Below are 22,021 nucleotides of genomic sequence, written 5' to 3' on the forward strand. Positions count from 1 at the left end.
ACTCAGGATCACCCATCCCTTGATACCCTGGTGGTGAAGGCTGAGAGGGCAGAACCGCCTACTGGATCAGATGGGAAGAGAAATGGACAGATGGTAAGAGCAAGAGGGACAGACAGGCAGATAGGGCTAAGAGTCAAGAAACACAGGAGGGACAGGCAGAGGAGGCCATGGCCCATCCTTCCGTGTCCTCCAGCCCTACTGAGATCCTCCAGCCCCAGGCTTCTTACCTGATGGTGCCTGAGACACTGGCTCCCCATCACCCACTTCTCACCTCCTACTGCCCACTGTACCACTGCTGCTCCAGAGCTCTCCAGCAGGCCACTCCCTCCCGACCTCCCTCCAGCGATGGCTCCTCAGCTCCCTGTCTCCTCCCACTGCGTGCTCAGGCCTGCAGGGGCCGCTCCACCCAGTGCCAGCATGCAAGGGGTCTGGAGTGGCAGAGACCACCTGTCACCCTTGTCTGTGCTGCTGGCAATGGGTGGGGGCCACTCTGGGTCCCAGCTCCCCGTAAGAGGAAGGGGAGGGGTCTCAGGGAGTTATCCTGAACCACCCTTCAGGATCTGCTCCCCCTGGCAGACTCTGGCATCTCGCCTGCCTCATTAATAAAGTGGATTAAAAAAAGAAGTCTGAGTGTTACTTGCAGTATTGGCTCTCGGTTCTTGAGTTCCTCAAAGGAAGAATTCAGAGTCAAGAACTCTAGCACAAGAAAGAGGAAGTTTATATACCATGCAAAGTGAAAGCACACTCAAACACAAGGTTTGAGTGGTCTGCTCAGAGAGCTGCCTTGGCCTTTTAGAGAAAGTCATGGAAGCAGAAGCGAGCCAGCTGGGCTTCTGGGCTCAGTATATAGGTTACAGAGGCCAAAGAACAGCCTTTGGAGACAGGTTCATTGGGTTAGCCTGGACAAGTGGCTGTTGCCTGCTGCTCCCCTGGTTGCAAGCCCTGTGGGGACCCTTAGCACTTAGGAGAAAGCAAGCAAAGGCACGCATCTGAAAAACAAAGGCGTGGGTGTGTTCTAGAGAAAGAGTGTGCCCTGGGCCTTTGTCTTAAGGGTTCTTATCTGTTTCTAAAGGCAGGAATTTTAGAGAAGATCTCATGGGAGGATGTCAATAGAATATTCATCAGCTTTCCAGGTGTTTCCTTTAATATGCTCGAGCATCAAAATGAGCATATAGGGTTGGGGTCGTGGTCTCCACTGATTGTTCAGTGCTAGGGCCGGGGGTCATTTGTCATTGCATCTGGTTCTGAAGCCCAAGGTGTTGCTCATCTGGTTTTGCTGCTTTTCTCAGCCTGGAGCTGAAACACAACTGAGCCCTGCATGTTATCTCTAGTTTGTCTTCAACTCTGTCTCTGTGTCAACAGGAAGGCTTCGTTCCTAAGATTATTTGATGCCAATCAGAAGCTCATTGTCCTGAAGCCTTAATGCTTAAGAGGGTGGTTGTGCAACAGAGAAGGAGGCAGGTGAGCCAGGGTGCTGGGCAAGGCCAGTTTGAATCAGCTGTCCATCTCCGTTTCCATATTCTACTTGCCAGGGAATTTTCCTGGCACCTTACTGTCCTGCCTCATGAGGATGACACTGTTACTACAGCTCTGAAGTCACATGGACAGATCTTTTGCTTTTTAAAAAGGGTGCTCCGCAAGCTTGAGCATTAAGTCGTCTTTAGTTGGCACTCCACCTTTTGCCTATTTAATGCCTTTGTCACGTACTGCCAGCCCACTGGACACGGCAGACAATGATCCCCTGAGGTTAGGGTTGGATCTCCTACTGTTTCTAAAACTTCATAAGCTGAGCCATAAGGGATGCTTGCTGAACACAAGTATGCAAGTTTTGAGAAAGTCTACACTTGTACATTTTTAACAATACACTGTTTTAAAGTTTATTTATTTTTTAGTGAAATCTAGTATAAGATATTTGCTTTATTAAAATTTTTTATTTGTAGATCATAAAACTATTTAAATAATGGTCATTCCATCAGTGATGTTTGTTGCAGAATTATAGCTTTTATTAGTTACTAGTTTACACCAGTTTATATTTACTATCAGCTTAGAACTTCAGAACTGGATTAGAAATAAAAGCATCAGCATTCAGTGAACAAGGAAAAAGTGATAATTTCTGCCATTTTTCTTTAATGTGTACATGTTCAGAATTCTTGTTTAAGAAAAAAATAATGTTAAGCATTTTCATAATTGAGAAAGGTCTGGATTGATACAGAAATAATATAGTATTATAGAAACTTTTTAAATGTCTATTCTGAAATTAAACTTATTTTAGAACCAAAAAGAAAATTTGATAGTGGCAATTTAAAAAATAATGAACCCACGGGTTTAGTGTTGTCTCTTGTTTTATGTGCAAGTCCAGAAGATAAAGAGGAAGAAAACCAGTTTAATAATTGGACAGATTAGTGATGCTCACTTGGGTTCATATATGAACAGATTAAAGGCTGGTAGAAGCATAAATCTTAGTGACACAGAAAAGTCTTTAGGCAGCTTGAGAACTTGGGTAAGAGTGGAGACTCTGAACTGAAACACTACGGACTGCAGGGCTTGTAGGTGCTGTAGACAGCCATGATGCTTCGAAATGCCTAAATAGCTTCAACATAGTTGGCTGGGAGCATGCCGGTCCTGCCAGTCCTCTGCACGGTGCCGTACATCCAACCTTCATCAATAGCTTGAACATTCACTATAGCATCTCCATCTTTGAAGGACACCTCATCAGCATCAGCAGCCATATAGTCATACATGGCACGGAAGATTTTCTATTCGTGAAGATGGAAACAAGGGGGAAACATATTAGATTTGAAACAATTAACCCAAGCACCCAATGTTCAGGTCTTCATGATTTACTCCATAAATTAAGTTGCCCCAAAGAGATGTGCAACCACCACCAAGAAATTAAAAAGACAACTCACAAAATAGAAGAAATTATTTACAAATCATATATCTGATAAGGGATTACTATCCAGAATATATAAAGAACTCCTACAATTCAATAACAACAACAACAACAACAAAAGCAGGGGGTCAAAGGACCTGAATTCTCCAAAAGAAGTATACGAAGAGCCAATAAGCACGTGAGAAGATGCACAGCATCTCTAGTCATCAGGGAACTGCAAATCACCACCACATTGAAATACCACTCCACGCGCAGCAGAATGGTGATAATCAAGAAGACAATAACAGATGCTGGAGAGGATGGGGAGAAATTAGAACCTTTATAAATTGCTGATGGGAATGTAAAATGTGCAGTTTGGATAAACAATTTTAGGAGTTCCTCCCACGTTACACATAGTGTTCCCATATGACCCAGCAATTCCACTCCTAGGTCTCGACCCAAGAGGAATGAGAACACAGGTCCATACAGTAACTTGTGCACACGTATTTATCCGTAGTGGCATCATTCATACGAGCCAAAAAGTGAAAACAACTGCAATGCTCACCAAAATGAATAAATTTTATAAAACTGCTATTTCTATACACTGGAATATTACTTGGTAATAAACAGGAATGAAGGACCGATGTATGATACAACATGGATGAAATGTAAAACATTAAGTAAAAAAAGCCAATTACAAAAGATCACATATTGTATGATTTCGTTTTTATGAAATGGCAGTACCAATATACAGAAAGTACTTCGGTGGATGCCTGCCTAGCATTGGGTAGAGGGCGGAGGGAAGGGCTCATGATAGGGAGTGATGCTGATGGATACAAGGGTATTTTTTAGGGTGGTAAAAATGTTCTAAAACTACATTATGGTCAAGTTGAGCAGCTGTGTAAATGAACAAAAATTCATTGGACTTGCACACTTCAAATGATGAACTTCATAGTATATTAATAGTATGGATATGTATGTGTCTGTAAAAAAAGAGTGTGCTTATTTTATATGTGGCCAGGTATTCCCTTTGGAGGAGGACATTCATGTTTTGGAGAAGAATTTGCAAAACCATAGTACTATGGCAGGTATAACTCTCATTTTGGGAGTTTGGGAGCGTACCAGTAGTATGCTGTAGTAGTTTACAATTGGCTTTTTTTCCCTGAAGATTTATAATTATTTAAGGTCCAATTTTGGAGTTTATCTTTCTTTCATCTATCCCTATGCTAAATCCATATTTAATTATAATAGCTTTATATATGTTTTACTCATTATGGTTAAGTCCTTCTTACTGTCATTTTCAATATTTATTTGATTATTCTTGCCCTTTTACTCTTTCAGATAAATTTTAGGATAAGAATACAAAATTTTAAGAAATGCTATTGGGATTTAGATAGGAATTGCCTTGAATTTATGGATTTATTTTAGGAGACATGATAACTTTACAAGATGCTCTTCCTGAAATATAATGGCTTTCGATACTTTTTAGAATCTCCAATTACATCCTTGAGTAAAGATAGTTTTCTTTGTACAAATATTTATTTCAATCCTAAAGAATTATGTTTTTGTGATACTACGAATAAGATCCAGGGCCTTAAACAGGGTTTTAACTTACTTTGTTGAGCCCTGGCTGGTGTGGCTTAGCGGACTGAGTACCAGCCTGCGAACCAAGGGATCACTAGTTTGATTCCTGGTCGGGGCCCACGCCTGGGGTGCAGACTGGGTCCCCGGTTGGGGGCATACAGGAGGCAACTGATCGATGTTTCTCTAACACATCGATGTTTCCCCTTTCTCTTGTTCTCCCTCTCTTCCCCTCTCTCTAAGAAATAAAACAAAAATTAAAGTACTCTGGTGAATTGGGAACATGATTTGACTTAACTCTTTAATATATATTGATAGGACAGGTCTAAGATGTGACATGTTTGTATGTGTGATGTGTATTATACAAACTGACAGATTCCTGAAGAATGATTCCAAGCAGCACGTGTTTTAGTTTAGTGGGTGGGACCAAAGAGCCCAAATTTGCTTTAAGCTAAATCATTTGCTTTAGTTTTTTTTTTTTTTAAATCATTGAATAGTGCTTTTCTAAAAATTAATTTTATTGTTTATTTTTTTCGAGACAGAGAAGGGAAGGAGAAAGAGAGGGAGAGAAATATCAACGTGAGAGAGAAACATTAATTTGTTGCCCACCATAGGCGTCCTGGCCAGGATCAAACCTGCAAACCAGGCAGGTGCCCTGACCGGGAAAAGAACCGGTGACCTTTCCTTTTGTGGAATTACTCCCAGTCAACTGAGCCACACCGGGCAGGGATGAATAGTGCTGTTTAACCATAGTTTTGTAATGAAAGTTTTTTGATATTACTATGAACCTGAGATGTGTAGGGAAAAAAGGCATTATATAAAACAGAAGTTTTCATTAAAAATCCAGAATACCTATCATTATTTTTGCATATATCAAAAAGTAAGAGTGATTTGAGTAAGTTCTTTATTATTACTTACTCCAGCAGTAGAGGGGTGAGACGGGATGGAGGACACCGTGGTTTGTTGCGTGGCAACTGAAGATGATCGTTGTTGGGGGAGCTCGGTGGTTTTTGCATGTTTGTAAGCTGAGGGAAGGAAAAAACAGTTTGGAAGAAGCAACCATAAGCAGACATCTTTAAATCTGTGTTTAGCAGCTCAGCCGTGCTGTCTTTTTCCACGCTTTAAAAAGAATGATTGTTAAGAAAGGAGAAATGAAAAGGAAACATTTAACTCATGTACCCCTCCACAATTTGGGAAGAAAGATTATGTATGTATAATTTTTATAATACATATATTACTCAAAGCATCTCTTCTAGTAAGTGCCAGTGCGCTGTCTGGTCATGCGGTCCGTCAGCACCATGTGCTGGTACCTGTAGAGGTTGCAGAGAAGAAGATGCCGCCATTGCTGTAGGTGGACAGGTGGTGGTCGGCAGCCTCTGAGTGCTCAGACTTCTCCTCACCACCACTGATGCTCAACGCACTGGCCGACCGCGACTGCTCCCGGCTCCGGCGCTGAGCTTGAGCTGGGGGAGGTGAGATTTTGAGAGGGAGTAGAGATGAAATTTTGATGGCAGTAATCTCTAACAGTAATTGAATCTCCATTCGTTTTTGTTTGTTACCAAGCACGGTCTTAAGTAGATTTCCATGGATGAACCCCTCAAAACTCTTATGGTATATAGCGTCATCCTCATTTTCCAGGGTAGAGTTTAAGTAAAGTACCAAAGGGCAGATAACAGGTCACTGGTACAGCCAGGCTACCAAGCCCGGAGTCTGTCCTTGAGATCACTCCTCTCTGCCACCCAGCCCATTTTCCTGGCTCACCCAAACAAACAGACAGTAATAGTCACATTCAAACTCCACCTCTCACTTCTCCAGAAAGTCCTCCCTAACCCCCAGATCAATTTAGATGCCCTTTCTCTGTGTTCCCACGGTCCGTGTCCAGACCTTCCAAACTGCACCGTCAGGGTGTAACCCCGGATTTGCTCTTCTGTCTCCATCAGTGGACCAGAGTACAGACCCTTGAAAGGCAGGCGCGACACCTTATTCTATGTATTACCATGAACACAAGGCACAAAGACATGCGTGTGTTCTCCTTTGCTGAATGACTAATCTTCCTGGACATAAAGGAGTTTTCCGAGAGTTACTATAGGTTAAACCCATTCTCTCTTCCCTTTGCCTATGCATTTTTTTCCATTATTTCTCTCATAGAAAGATCTGCTACCCCTTTTTTCTTTAGGAAAAAAATAATAATGGGGCCTGAGGGAGACTTACACCAAAGCAATGAAACTTGTCTAGAAAAGGAGTTTGGCCCACTAGTCAAGGTGTTTTTATGCTGAAGGGTCCACTCAGGAAACTGAAAACCCGAGAGAAGAGGAACTTCAGAAAGTCATGACCCTGGCCCGGCACACAGTGACACTAATCCTTGTGTGGCGTCCCATACCGTTAATCATGTGCAAGCTTCGGGACTGAATGTTGTCTTCTGCGGGGTCGTAGTCAAACACTGAGCCGGGGTTAGTGCGCCAGACGCGTAAACCTGAAAGTGAGACCGCAGGTCAGAGCAGGGGCCCTTGGGCTCTCTCAGCAACTTGGAAACGAAGGTAGGCACTTAATCATAGGAGGACTGAGTGACACTAATTGAGCTTGGGTTCTGGTCCTGTCTTCTCCTCAGAGGAGATGAAAGGATAAGGCTGAAGAGAGGTCAGGTTTGCAAACTGTAAATGAACAGAGATTTTCTTTCACACCTAATGAAAGTACAGATTGGGGTTTTTATCCTCTGTCTTGACATAGACAATATCACTTCTGTTCTTCTACCCCCTTAACTTAAAGGTAATTTCTCCCGCTAGCGCTCAATCACCTGTAATAGTTTCCTGATCCTGGTCGTTGCGCTTTTGTTCCATTTCTACCACTTTCCTCTGAATCCCTCGGTAGTTAATGTCACTGAAGTCCTGTGTGTTCTTCTTTACTCGTTCCGTGATAGGGTCTGTCACCACTGGTGTGAAGCAGCCCTTGTGTTTCTCAAAGTCTTCATGATATTTCACCTGAAATTTCATGAATTCGCTTTGTGAAACGGGATGGTGTGATCATTTCCTTCCTCCCCTGCTCCCACAGGCTGGCCGTGCCATCCGGAAGAGTCCCCGACTCACTGTGGAGATGTGGCGTTGGGTCTCCCTCACCCGTCTCATTTCTGGGGTGTCCAGGACATAGGCAGCTTTGCCCTGTATTTGTTTCCGGAAGCTGTCAGAATAAAGAACCTGATGGAGGAGAAACCACGAGTGAGTATAGATCGCCGTGCTGTCCTCATTCTGAAGCCTCAAAAAACCTTTCCGACAGATGGAGAAGGAAGGAGCTGGGGAGGGAAGCTGAGTCGACTGAAAGGACCCAGCACGATCCGTGACTAACGGGGCGCCGCTTAGCATGAGGACAGTGGGCAGGGCTCGCATCCAGGGAGAGAGGATCTGCTTTGACTTCGAAAATGTAACTTTCACTTTCAAAGGAGAAGAGGCACAAGTGTAATTTTGAACGGAAAAGGAAGCAAGTGGTCTCTTGAATTTGCTGGGAACGGTAGCATGAGCACGAGCATGTTGGATGGTGTTTGGTGCTAAGTGTGATCCTGACACTTGAAAGAACTATCCTTTCAAACAAGTGATCATTTTTTTGTAGGTTTATGTCCTGATTTTATAAGCCAATATGCAAATACAGAAATACCTATGATCTCACCTGTAAGTGGAACCTAATCAACAAGACAAACAAGTGAGCACAATAGAACCAGACACATGGAAATAAAGACCAAACTGACAGTGACCAGAGGGGAGGGGGCAGGGAATAAAGGGGAAAGATGGGGAAGGGTCAAGTCAAGGGACATTCATAAAGGACCCATGGACAAAGACAATGGAAGGGGGGAAGACTGAATGTGGGAGGTGAGGGTGATTAGGGCAGGGGAGAGTAATGGAGGGGAAATGGGGACAACTGTAATTGAACAACAATTAAAAAAAAAAATCTAAGTCCCCCAGGCATGAAAAACGCAAAACATCAAAACCAGAGAAGGCATCCATTGTAGAGTATTACCTGTTTCATAGCATACCATAAAAATAAAGGAAAGCTGAAGGCTAAGGGGTGTTAGGGAAGTCAATTTGTTACAGTTGGTTACATAAAACTGCCTCAGAGTAAAGTAAGAAGGTGAAAAAAACATCAGCAATTAACTTGTTATGTCTTAGTATGATCATTTTGAATTTTAAAAGAGTTGTGTTAATTTTATTGTAAATTTTCAGTGGAATAAAAAAGTGTACATTTTTATGGTGTTAAATGTTATTTTCTAAGATATTGCATTTCTATTTCTTTTCATTTTAGTGTGTTTTTCAGTTGAATGAGAAAAGCACATTTTTATGATGTTAAAGTGTTATTGTCCAAGTTGTTTTGCATTCCTTTTTTTTTTTTTTTTTTTTTTTTTTGTAATCCTAGAAAATACCGAGCTAATGTTTTCTTGGTTGCGCTTAGCTCTCTCCATCTCTGGAGTAACAGGTGTCGGAGTTGCTTTTCTCATATTTTCTTTGTACAAAACCTAGAGGAGCCAAGAGAGCATCCAGACATCAGAGAGCAGAAAACCATTTGTGAAAACCGTCATCTAGCTGGTGTTATGGTTCCATTATATCACACTCTATAAGAAACACCTCAGGAAGATGAAGCCATTAAAATGTTATTGAATAAAGCGAAAGGTGAAGTTTGGGCTGCAGGGGGTGGTTTGTTGTTTACAGCGGGTAAAGGAGAATTTTAATAGATAAACAAAAGTGTGGGGAAGACTGTGAGATGAATTAGTGGTATAACCATGTTTGCCAGACTTGTTAAAAGTGTAACAATTTCTTTTCTTTTCTTAAATACCGAGCTAAAGTTTTCTTGATTGCGTTTGACTCTTTCCATCTCGGGAGTAATGGGTGTGGGGGTCGGTTTCCCCAGGTTTTCTTTGTATGACACCTGTGAGATACAAAGTTGGAACCAAAAGTCACTGGAAGGCAATTTTCAGGCTGTTAAATATAGTGCAATTTGGGGGAGAAAATTCCATGTTTAATCTATTATTATTAGTGAGAATAGCTCTCAAGAAGAAAGCTTTAAAAACGGTTAATGGCAACGCTAGGTGTAGTACGTCATTGGAGGAGGTTCTAAAAAACTGGCATTTTGCTTATTTTTAACCTGGGATGGAGTTAGGAGCAGGCCAAACTGCAGGGGTTACTTTGCAAACTTAAAAGCACTTCCGTTTCTCAAGACAATACCGAGCTAATGTTCTCTTGATTGCGTTTGACTCTCTGCATCTCTGGAGTGACAGGGGTTGGGGTGGCTTTCCCCATATTTTCTTTGTACAAAACCTACACGAGTCCAATGGACCCAAAAAGCCAAAAAGAAAAAAAAAAGAATTACAGTCACCAAAAGATTAAACAGAACAGATAACTTGTTAGGAGGCAGAGGGTGCCAAAACATTTGGGCAGTGAGTTAGATGGAAAGAAATAAGCTTCCAAAGGAAGTTGATGTGGTAACTCCAGCAAGACACAGATTCCCAGGGTAGCACCCTGCACTGATACCCTTGCAGCCTGCAAGACAGAAACGCGGTGTGCCCCAAGGGGATGAGGGACCTCCTTCACTCTCCCCTCGTCTATGAATTTCCACCCCTTGATAAATCATCTGAACAGGACTTAGGGGCCTGGGCTTGAATACCACTGAGACAGTTGAGGCTGCTCCTGATTTCACATTGGGAAGCACAACCGTTTTGTAGCATTTAAACTCATATAGACACCTCAGTAAAACCATGGGCTCTCAAACAAGCAAAGGATTTCTCTTCTCTTTTTTCCTTGCTATCATCTGTGTTGTGCCTCTTGCTTTAGTTTACCACAACATCAAACTTATCAGTAAGGGAAAATGTTTTCGGCAATTAATTCACCATCATGGTAAACCAATAAAAATCATTAACACGTCATGACAAACCCTCAACCTCCATGTCTTCCCACAGTGTCATTCTTGGGGACAGGGAGGCTGTGGGAAATGCCATCCTAAAGGAAGACTTCTATTAAAGTGGTGGTTCTCAAAGTGGGGTCCCTGAGCAGTAAGGTCACCATCATAGGAGAACTTGCTAGAAATGCACATTTCCTGGCCCACACTAGACTCACAGAGTGAGAAACTTTGGGGGCAGGACCCAGCAATCTGGCTTAACAAACCCCAGGTGACATTGGCACACTCAGGCTTCCCAAGCACTGTGCCCAGCTGTAGACAGTGCTGGTACGGGGGGGGGGGGGCGGGCACGAGGTTCTTCACTACGTAAGCTGAAGTCATCCCAACACAAACCCCAACCCCTACCCCGGTAATTTATCAACATACATAATGTCACAGAGCACAGGCTTACAGAAAATGGTTTGCTCAGTTAGCAGTTAAAAATCACGATAAAGACAGAAGAACAAAAAGAACTAAAATTTTGTTTTTGGTAAAACAAAAAACAGTTCAAGTGACACTTTCCTTTTTAAGTTAATTGATAACCATTTGCCAAAACCACTACTGAATCTTAATTTATGTCATTATTTCTGAAGGACAGAGTTGGGATTATTTTTCCCAAGGTCTCTTTGTCCAAATCTGACAGGGTAGATTAGAACCTAAAGTCATAGACACAAAAAATCACAGCTCTAATGTACCAGGAATCGCCCCTTTCACACCTACCATGCCACCTCCCAAATTTCACGAGAACATAAAACAAAGAGACCTTGGGGGTCATGACTAGAGAGTAAGTTTGGGGAGAGATGAGCAAAACAGTATTTTATTGGAAAATTTGTTACTTCCTGATATTAGAATTTTAAATTACGGATTAAAGCAATCTTGTTATTATGGGGTTAAGGCTGAGTAGCCCTATAGGAAGAAAGGATAAATGTAATAAAGAAATTCAGAAAATTTAAGTTGTTTTTAAAAGGTAGCATTAATACATATTATTTTAAATCATTAAAGAGTAGTTGTTTTTCTTTTCTTGCCAAAGTACCGTGCTAATATTTTCTTGATTGTGTTTGACTCTCTCCATCTCTGGAGTGACAGCTAAAGGGGTTCCCTTGCCCATGTTTTCTTTGTATAACACCTGTGTGATGAGAAAGCATCCAGAAAACAACCATAAGCACCATTTCATTTGCTGTGAGATTTTTAAGGGTGAGTTCAACTTCCTTGTTACCAAATTACACTGTAGTCTAAGAAGCCAGGAGTCATATACTGACAAGATGCTACAAACTACTTTAACGGCAGCCATTCCTGCAACAGGGAAACACGCTCCAGGGTGCAAAGACCTCAGCTGCGGCGGGTAGGGGAGTGGGTGAGGCTATCGGAGTTATCCATGTTATTTTTTCATCTCTAAGAGCACAGTACCTAGTAAACAATCAGGTGGGGATTTAAGATGGTTAGAACTCAGTTTTATTGTTATCCAAGCAAATTAAAAGATAAGGTCATTTAAAAAATTATTTTAAAATACCCCATGGAATAGAAATCAGAATTAACTGAAATTTAAAAAATTAGAATCAATAGTAGTATCACAGAAATGCATAAGTCCATCTGTCTTTTTTGCTGAGTGAGGTATATTAGAAGCAAAGGAAGGGAAGTGGGTTTAAAAAAAAAGACACATTTAGTATCAATTTAATTATGAAGTTAAACGGCATCTCTTTTCCCTTTCTGTCCAAAATACCGAGCTAAGGTTTTCTTGATTGTGTTTGACTCTCTGCATCTCAGGAGTGATGGAGACTGGAATCCCTGTCCCCACGTTTTCTTTGTATAGCACCTGTATGACAAGAAAGCATCCAGAACAGAGACAGCGGTCAGCCACTTTCCCCTCCATGCGGCGGGGAAGCAGAGGGGCAAAGAGGAAGAGGGTCAGTTGAAGGAAGGGAAATTCCACAAGCTTCTAGATCCAACTGGGATGAGCCTAGAGACATCCTTAAAAGCAAGGGAATGCAGGAAAGAGCAGTGAAAACGAAGAGATAAGAAAGTTTCACGATCTGTGTTGTTTGAACTAGTCTCTGCAGCGCCGAGCAATGGATAGCACCACGAAAGGGAACAAGTAGCTTTTCTCAGCTTGTTATGAGGGGAAGAAGTTAAAAGGGCAAGAGAGAGAAGGAAAACCAAGGAAGTTATTTTTGGTTTGGAAATGTTATTAATAAACCACATAAGGATATTTGGGTTTTTTAAACGCTGCATATACGAAGATACGTACACACACATCTTCTTTTGTTGACTTCCAAAAGAAGTTCAAGTATTTAATTTTTAGTTTGGGTGAACATATTGGGAAGAATTAATCATTTTTAAGGCAAATGGAGAGTAATGACAAGATGCAAAAAATAGTATTAATAATAAAGAAAAGAAAAAATAAACTTGAAAATACGTGTACAGATACCAGTAGGGACAGAGAAGGTTAGGGTAGGAAACGAGGCCAGCAGTCTCATTGTTGCAGAATACATTTTTGTAAGATTACATTCAGATCCAGTTTGCCAAAGCAGGATAAATGTGGGTGCTTAGACATTGGGAATGTTATGCTTTTAAAGCCTGGAATATAGTATTCAACACACTTCTTTTTAAGTCAAGTGATCATATTAATGTTTAAACAAAATAGGGAATCTAATTCAGGGGAAATGGTAGCATTATGTTGCAAACAAGGCGTGTCCAAGTTTTTATGGGGGTAAGTTAATTAGATTTTAAAACCATTTTAAAAATAGTTAAGGGATTTTTTTTTCTTTTAAATACCGAACTAAAGTTTTCTTGATTGTGTTTGACTCTCTCCATCTCTGGAGTGATGGGAATCGGAATCCCCTTCCCGAGGTTGTCCTTATACAACACCTGCAGGACACAAGAAAGCATCCGGAAACAAGAGCGGTCAACGCGGCCCTCTCCTCTCCATCGTGTAGGGGACCTACTAGGAGACTACGACATCGAACAGGAAAGGCGGCCTCACGGAGTCAACTTGTCTCTTCGAGCACAGAGTGGACGAGGACATGCTCCACACATCCTCAGCTAAAGTGCCAGGGTGTCTGACACGCAACTTTTAGTCTAACTCATACATTAAATGCTTGTTTCCTGTACCAGGAAATAAAAAAATACAAATGCTAATTTCATAGGAGCACTAAGATGCTTAGTGCACAATAGAAAGATTTTTTTAAGAAAGATTATTTTTAAATTAGATTGGCAAGTATTTATTTTCCCTACACAGAACATCCGTTTAACATAATAATAGATATTTAAAACCCCAGGCCAAGCCTATGCAATGCGGCAAAATTGGTCTTTGCTGAGTAAATGCATATTGCGGAGGCGGTCAAGTCTGCAAGTCACAGTTTGAGTACACAGCACTGTTTCTTTCTCACGGTATCATCAAGGCTTCGTGTACCACCAGACATTACCTAAATGTGACTTGTGTAAAAATGAACACAAAAGCTTACTTTAGGAAAGAAATTCTCCAGGATCATCGGGGTAATCAAGATCTTAAATAGTTATAAATAATATCAGTATAAATAAATATACTTACTCTAATGTAGAAGAAAACAATTGAAAATAATTTTGAAAAATTAATGCAAACTTTTGCAAAGGAAAGAATAATTATAATAAATTCACAAGGAAAACAGTGGCTATAAAATTCCAAAAGTAATATTAATTGACATTGAAAATTTAAACAAAATCAAAAGATTGTTAGTAAATAGTAATTAAAAACGGAGGAAAACAAAATTTAAATACAGTGGGACTTATCGGGGTAATCACTTTGTAAGCTATATAAATGTCAACTGTCACTGAAAAATAAAAAAAAATGTATTTAAAAAAGACAGTGGGACCAACGAAAGTTATTAATCTCATTAGGTGAAAGAATCAAACTTTAAGAAAATATTTAAACTGACAATTAAAAAATGTTTTGGATCAAACTTCTTCCCATCCCCCTTAAAAAAAATCCAGCTAAGACCCTGGCTGGTGTAGCTCAGCGGATTGGGGGTGGGCTGTAAACCACAGGGTTGCTGGTTCAATTCCCTGTTAGGACACATGCCTGGGTTGCAGGTCAGGTCCCCAGTGAGGATCATGTGAGAGGCAACCACATTTAATATTTCTCTCCCTTTCTTTCTCCCTCCCTTCCCCTCTCTAAAACTAAGTAAAATCTTTTTAAAAAACACATACACATTTTTTAAAAATCCGGCTAAGTTTTCCTAATAACATTTGATTAGATCTGATTCAGATTTTTATATCTGAATCTAAAACCCTTCTGTAGATGTTGCACATACTCTTTGAGGATTATAGAGGTTTTCAGCAAGAATAATACAAGAGAAAACAACATTCAGTGTACGCATATGATCTGATTTGTGTGCTAAAAACTAATCAGAAGGTTTGAATTTATAGTTCACGGAATGGCTTGTTTAGGACAGGTATCAAGATGAGATTTCTTTGGGTCCCGATACCAAATAGTTTTCTTTCTCGGCACTGCTGTCTACAGGATTTCTGTTCAGGTAATCCCTGCTCCCAAGCAAGAGCTACTATTTTTACATGGAGCCTCAGTCCTGTCTTTTCTTGCAATGCTAACCCAGAAACATTGAATAAAAAGAGTTCCAAATAAATAAGAGCTACAGTGTTTGGGGTTGTTTCGGACATCAGTTAACTTCAAAAGTCCCAGTAGTAACATAAAAGGTGAAAAGAGAAGGGAAGGAACCAATTAAACGTTTTAAGGGACTATTATAGAAAGTATAAAGTGTTAGAATCAAATAGTGGTTAAAGATCCAGAAAACAGAAGGATTCAGTTGGTGAGATTAAAAAGAATTTGTTAAACTGATATTTTTAAAGGGACTCATAAGTTTGGATTTATAGAAAGTTATTATTTTTTTAATATGGAGTTAAAGGAGCTTTCTGCCAAATACCGAGCTAAAGTTTTCTTGATTGCGTTTGACTCTCTCCATCTCAGGAGTGACAGGTATGGGGGTCCCCTTGCTCAGATTCTCTTTGTACAATATCTGTGTGCACAAAACCAACAATCAAGTCAGCCTGGACCCATCTTTTAGGTAGATGTAATCTTTAAAATAGTCTCTAAAAGTATTTTTGTTTGTTTTCATAATTATGTAAAAAGGCCTAAGTGACTTAGGAAACAGAACAACTATAGGCCACCTCTGGACATTTAGTCACACACAGTATGATGGATGTCAATCAGCAGCATTAATGCAGACATAGCTGCCTGGATGCAGGCTGAAGTCACTTACTTACATGGGCCTTCTCTCAATGGCAGAGGGATCAGGCCTTATCACATAGCATTCAAGTTCACTGAAATTAATATCCATAATGAGTTGTTGGTAACTCTAATTTAGGGAATGAGAGAGAGGTTTGGGGGAATAAAACAAATATTATCAAATATTAAAAGCTAAATAAATAGTAGCTTTCAATGATCCTGAAACTATTCCAAAGGAAAGCTCAGTTATGTCTTGCATCGTATGCAAAAATAGTTAAGTCAAGGAAGTTTGTGTTTCTGAGTTACTAAAAATTTCTATGTTGCCTTTTGAGTGAAAATGTTTAAGAATCACATTCTTTCAAGAAAAGCTGTAAACACACACACTCAAAAATCAAACAGAGTCAGAATAAATACCACTAAAATTCTACTTAACATTGACCTTTTAAAGGCATGTTAGATTTTACTTTTGACATTTACCCCGCCAGTTAGAAACACCTACTGTTATTCACGGGCGATGCAAGGAAGGAAACACTGAGTATGACAGGCATTTACAGAAACTAATCGACACTATGTTTTAGGGAAAACAGTTAAAATTTCACACCAGAACTAAAGTAAATACTAAATTAGATTTAGATTGAAACTGAGACAATATTTGGTATCATTATTTGAATATGAATTTAGTAATTTTACAGGAAGAAAAATCAGATGTTTGTAATGTGTTAAAATATTATTTTAAATAAGAATTAAGGGATTTTATTTCCGCCCTCTAAGAAATACCGAGCTAAAGTTCTCTTGATTGCGTCTGACTCTCTCCATCTCTGGAGTGATAGCTGTTGGGGTTCCTGTCCCCAAGTTTTCTTTGTACAAAACCTGTGAGATACAAGAAAGTACCCAGAAGACATTCAAAATGAGCACAATGATTAAGGAAGGGAGAAATTTAAAGATGGGATGTGTGAGGGGGAAGTTCTTTAGTGAATAATATTTAGTAAGGATAGTGCTTTTACTTCCAACTTTAATGAACTCTACAATGCTAATTCTGAGAATAAAAAAGTACAATGGAAAGCACTGAGTTATAGGATATGAGTATAGTGATAAGGAGTCTTGTGTTAATGTTACTCACAGTATTTCACATCTGAGTGCTCACACTTGTCAGTTGCTGGAAGTGTTAAAGTAACATCGGGAAAGTGAGTCACTTTGTGTGAGTCCAGATGGTTTAGGGCAGGTAATAACACACATACACACACAGACGCAGACACACACAGACACACAAGTACACACAGAATTGTTGTTAAGATGTTACTTTTCAAAAAAGGATGATGGGTTATTCTGGTAATTTTTTAACGGGAAATGGAGTTTCTTATTTGACATATTTATAAATACCGAGCTAAAGTTCTCTTGATTGCGTCTGACTCTCTCAATCTCGGGAGTGACAGTGGTTGGAATGCCTGTTCCCAGGTTTTCTTTGTACATAACCTGTAGGAGATAATTAGAACACCCAAGAAGGTAAAATGACCGTGAATCCTGTGTAGTACAGTCTCATGTCTGCTATTTGGTGGAAACTCATAAAAATCATCTCACTTTCAAATATGACACTCAAGGAAAAAGGAAAAGAAATTCCACAAACATTTTACATTCTGTCTTTAAAAGTAGTAATTTTACTACCTTGAAAACTGCCCACTAAATTGTATGTTTTCTATAGTTAGCACTTAGTGAGTTCCTGAAATGCACTAAATAGTAATAAATTCAACAATGAGAAAAATCCATTCTGTAATATCTTGTTTTAGTGCTTTTAATATTTTTAATAAATGGAAATCTATTTTACTTAATAAATAGGTTTCTTGGTTTAAAATTTTCTAATTACATGATACTCTATTCCTTGAAGGTTATTGAGAATTTTCTGTTTGCTTTGTATTTTCTACTGAAAATTCCTAAGTGGCCACTAGTCTGTAAGTACCCTTAATGTGAGGAGACTTACGTGGTTTACTTCTTCAGGAGGAGCATCTTTACCTGAAATTCTTACTGGTGGTTGCTGGATCATGTAAACTGCTATTTTGCTATTGGGGGTAAGTCCCTATTTGTTAGTGGTGGTATCAGAGGACTGTACATTTTCATGAAGAGTGAGAAACTTCCTGAACCTCTAGCCTCCTTCCTCTCAACACTGAATGTTAAGAATTTGTAGCCTAAAGGAATGAATAAACTCCTTTTAAGTGGATGGATTCTATAGTGTACTCACACCTGAGGTGGGAGCAACATGATAATTTAGGGAGTTTTGTCACAGGTGAAATCCTAACAATCACAGACCAACTGGTGTTGACATTACAAGGAAATTTTAGGGATCATTAAAAGCCGACCATCTTGTACAAAGTTACGTTTCTTTACCCAGCAAGGCAGCAGGACGGACCGTGGACAGCAGAGCAGAAGAAAGTCCCAAAGACAGGTGTGTGCAATGAAAAGTGACGAAGCAGCTATGGGCTGGTTTTCTTGGATTAGGGGACACAGAACGCTAAGTGAAGCTTCAAGCACCAGGAAACCAGAGTGTAAGCAGGAAGTGAGAGGGAATGAGGTCTAAATAACCAGATTGACATGCAAAAGAACTATGAAGTGTTTTCTAATGGAAACTACATGAGAAGTCAGTCCTCCAGGGACTAGAAGGATCTCTAAGTACAAGGTCTTTGCCTTTTATGGGCCATAAACTATTACTCAAACTTCACAGTCTCTTGCCAGTAGCCAGCAATTGCTTAGAATCCGCTTATGGATGAGAACGTGTGGTGTGTGCACCTGAAGTTCCTGTTTGAGAACAGGCGTAACGCACAATTCAGCCTTGTAGGTAGATGACGGCTAGCACCTTCCACACACGCTGCACTTACAAGGAGAGAGCAGAGGACACAGGACAAGGAATCTTGAAAGGGAGGGGAGAAGGCTGCAGCGACTTCACAAGACTACGTAGGGTCTCCTGGACGACGGTGAATGTGCTGAGATATATACACATGTGTACACACACATATATGGATGTGTAAACATTATTTCATATTACTCTCATGTGTATATGTACATCTTTTGGTTAATGAACCTGAGATCATTCCAATAACCTTATGACTACTGTTGGCACATTTCAAAATTGCAGGTGTGATGATTAATCTAGAAGCCAAGTCCCTTCTGCTCCTTGATCATGTGAAGACAGAGGTGTCTTATCTACTTTTGCAAGTTGCTGTGTGCTCAGGCCCACACCATCCCCAAGGCATGGGACGCCCTTGGTGGGAGGAAGAAGGGGTGAGATGGAGGTAGGTAGCGAACGGGACGGGGCTGGTTGTGCAAACGTATGTGGGCCAAGCATGTGGACCATTACCGAGCTAATGTGCTTCTGCGTCTCCTTGACACGTTTCACTTCTGGCAGGTCAGGGATTGGGGTTCCTTGTCCAATTGCTTCCTTATACTTCACCTGCAGATATAAAACAGGGAACGTGTGTGGTGTGTTTGATTAGTAGTCCCACATTTTTCAAATCACTCTTAGAGAGCACCAGCTCTACACTTAATTTGAATGGGGCCACATTCTGATATTGGGACAGAGGGGAACAATGCCCAAGACAAGGACTCTTGGTTGTTCTGTTGTCTTTTTGGAGGCACAGTAAGTGTGGGGCTCCATACTTCAATTGTAGCCCCTTCTCTTTTCTGTATACTTCAGTGTTTTTATACCCAACAGTTCATTTGATGAGGACAGATACATTCACATACATACAAGGTCTGCAGGAAAAAGTCCAGCCATTGTTAATATAATAAGAATGGTTTGCGTGACATTGATGTAACCCAGGAGGCAAGGACAATGGACCGGAATGTACATGTGTGAACAATGACAACTTCACTGTACTAGTCAGTGGGGCTGGTAGATGCTGTTGAGTGAGCATGTGTGCTGTGTGGCCGTCACATTCAAAATGAGTGAGTAGAGCAATGAATCGCATCACATTTTGCGTTAAGCTTGAGTATTCCTCCAGGGAAACTATTCAGATGATTCAGAAGGCCACAGCTGTGGGCAACTGGTGACTGGCAGCTTCATCAGGGCAACGTGCCTGCTCATGCATGACGTCTCATGTACAGTTTTTTTGCAAAACATCAATCACCCAGGTGACTCAGCCCCCCTACAGCCTAAATTTGGCACCCTGTGACTTCTGGCTTTTCCCAAAACTAAAATCACCTTTGAAAGGGAAGAGATTTCAGACCATCTATGAGATTCAGGAAAATACAATGAGATAGCTCATGGTGATTGGGAGACCTGTGTGAGGTCCCAAGGCGCCTACTTTGAAGGGGACTGAGGCATCACGGTCCTATGTACAATGTTTCTTGTATCTTGTATCCTCTTCAATAAATGTCTCTGTTTTTCACATTACATGGCTGGATACCTTCTGGACAGACCTGGTATATCCAGGAAGGTTACTTCTGTGACTCTAACAAATTCTATTTTCTTACAAGTGGCAAAGGCTCTCCACTTAACCAGACTTTAGTCAGGCTCCTCTGAACCCTCAACTTTTGGACTTCAGCATCCATCTTTACATCGCTCAATTTTAGCAAAAATCTTGATAAGTCAGTTTAGCCAGAATCTCCCTCCCTTGATATCTGATCACCCTCCACATCTAACCACATTCCTGACCCCGGGCAAGGTCTGATCACCCTGGCCTGTCTCCAGCAAGAATCTTGTTAGGTGGGTTTAGCCACAAGCCTTCCTAGCTGAGATGTTTTCTCTGATAATTTTCCACCCACTGCTCCTCTCCCCACCCACCCCAACCCTCCAGCCATAAATCCCCACTTTTTCTCGTTGTATTTGAAATGGAGTCCAGTTCTGAATAAATACGGGTTTCTACACTTGACCATCTGTTTGCTGGGACACAGGCCTCTCCCTGTTCCTTGTCTAACCTCCCTCACGAGGACCACCCAGCCCCACACTGACTGCGAGATGGCCCGAACTACAGGCCCCAAGTTTAGCAACTTAGCTGCTTCTGGTGACAAAGATTTGAGTGCAGCTCAGACAGCAGTGTAAATTATCAAAAGGGGGCAGAAAATTTCGGAAGCGAGTCCACGGTGGGCATCTTTACCGCGCTAATGTGGTCCTGTGTTTGCTTCACTCTCATCATCTCAGGCGTCTTTCCAATCGCGGTTCCTGGTGAGAGGTCCTCTTTATATAAGACCTGGACATTCAGAATCAAGGCAGCGTTATACAGAAGAAAGGAAAACCCAGCAATTCCTGGAGAAAGCCTAGGACGCATGGCTTCTGTGAAAACAAAAGACACTAGAGACTGTTCTCAGGCAAGTGCCAGGGGGGTCTGAGGTCCCCACACCAGCATCAGTAACCCCAACACACGACAATGGGCCACTTTCCAGATGTTGAGATTTCTTTTAAGATTATTATACCATGTTAATGCAGAATGGGAAAAAAACCAGAAAAGGTTGATTTTGTGAAAAACTCGCTCATATGAAACACAACATCCATTAAAGAAATATGAAGTCAGTCAGTTATTGTGGGGCGGGTAACAAAAGAAATCACAAGGTCAAAAAGAAACCCACCTTCCTGGAGCAAGACAACACATGTTACTCATGTGTTACTCATGGGATTAAAAAAAATTAGAGAAAGAAGTTATTTTGTTAGCAGGTTTAAGTTGTTATTCACGTGGTCTCTGGGATGATGATTTTAGAGCACGGTACGTGGAATTTCAACAAATAACCGCCGGCATCACCTGGGGGGGTTAGGTGCTATCTGAGGCCAGCACATACACGTGAGGCTGGCGCACTTTTAGAGCAGAGGATGGAATTATTCGGTTAGCATCGGGTGGAATACGAACAGTAAATATACCGAGCTGAAATTCTTTTGATTTTCTTTAACACGAAGTATTTCTGGTGTGTCCTGAACAACTGTTATTTTTCCTTTACTGTTTTTAAGGTCACACTGGTATTGCAGCTATGAAGAAAGAGTAAATATCTTGTTAACATTTCAACATTCTTTTGTATATTTTTAATTGTCCTCTATTGTGTAAATGAAGTTAAAATTCTGTATTTAATCGCGGGGGATGGTGGGGATGGGGGAGGGAAGGGGAGAAAAGGCATACAACTGTAATTGAATAACAATAAAAAATAAATTAAAAAAAATATATGTCTGTACCACAGTGGTCACGATCTTATAATCAAAGTGAAATTCTTTAATAAGAATATTGAGGAAAGACTGATTTTTAAAAACCCTAAAACTTAACTTTTCTAAAGCTAAGGTTTTCTAGACCTATGCCAAATTAGGGTTGTTTTTTTTTTTTAAATGTATACCTTACCTAGAATTAACTTAGAAAAAAACAGATGCTCCCACTACAGAAAATGGTGATAGTTCATTTTCAGTGACAGGAAGTCACCAACAAAGTGACACACGGGGCTTTCGTGCTTTGATTTGGGATTGACATGTGAGGGGG

General features: G+C 40.6%; 1 protein-coding gene across 15 annotated transcripts in view; it reads right to left on the bottom strand.

Annotated features, from left to right (window-relative positions):
- Positions 1-2,101: 2,101 nt before the first annotated feature.
- Positions 2,102-22,021, bottom strand: part of NEB (nebulin) — a 197,269-nt gene continuing 177,349 nt past the window's right edge. For 2 of the 15 annotated variants that reach the window (XM_053918660.1, XM_045203003.2), the window contains 18 exons: positions 21,421-21,525; positions 20,666-20,758; positions 18,928-19,020; positions 16,962-17,054; positions 16,359-16,451; positions 15,280-15,372; positions 13,139-13,231; positions 12,087-12,179; positions 11,400-11,492; positions 9,658-9,750; positions 9,269-9,361; positions 8,859-8,951; positions 7,537-7,644; positions 7,248-7,431; positions 6,834-6,926; positions 5,764-5,916; positions 5,372-5,478; positions 2,102-2,756 (listed from right to left, as the gene is read on the bottom strand). In XM_053918660.1, coding sequence (XP_053774635.1) covers positions 2,583-2,756; positions 5,372-5,478; positions 5,764-5,916; positions 6,834-6,926; positions 7,248-7,431; positions 7,537-7,644; positions 8,859-8,951; positions 9,269-9,361; positions 9,658-9,750; positions 11,400-11,492; positions 12,087-12,179; positions 13,139-13,231; positions 15,280-15,372; positions 16,359-16,451; positions 16,962-17,054; positions 18,928-19,020; positions 20,666-20,758; positions 21,421-21,525 — 1,947 coding nt within the window. In that variant the 3' untranslated portion in view covers positions 2,102-2,582. The remainder of the gene's footprint in view (positions 2,757-5,371; positions 5,479-5,763; positions 5,917-6,833; positions 6,927-7,247; positions 7,432-7,536; positions 7,645-8,858; positions 8,952-9,268; positions 9,362-9,657; positions 9,751-11,399; positions 11,493-12,086; positions 12,180-13,138; positions 13,232-15,279; positions 15,373-16,358; positions 16,452-16,961; positions 17,055-18,927; positions 19,021-20,665; positions 20,759-21,420; positions 21,526-22,021) is intronic. The other 13 variants (XM_053918664.2, XM_053918662.2, XM_053918663.2 and 10 more) reach the window with 13 other exon arrangements.

This window comes from Desmodus rotundus, chromosome 2, assembly GCF_022682495.2.
Source record: "Desmodus rotundus isolate HL8 chromosome 2, HLdesRot8A.1, whole genome shotgun sequence".
Classification (NCBI taxonomy): Eukaryota; Metazoa; Chordata; class Mammalia; order Chiroptera; family Phyllostomidae; genus Desmodus; species Desmodus rotundus.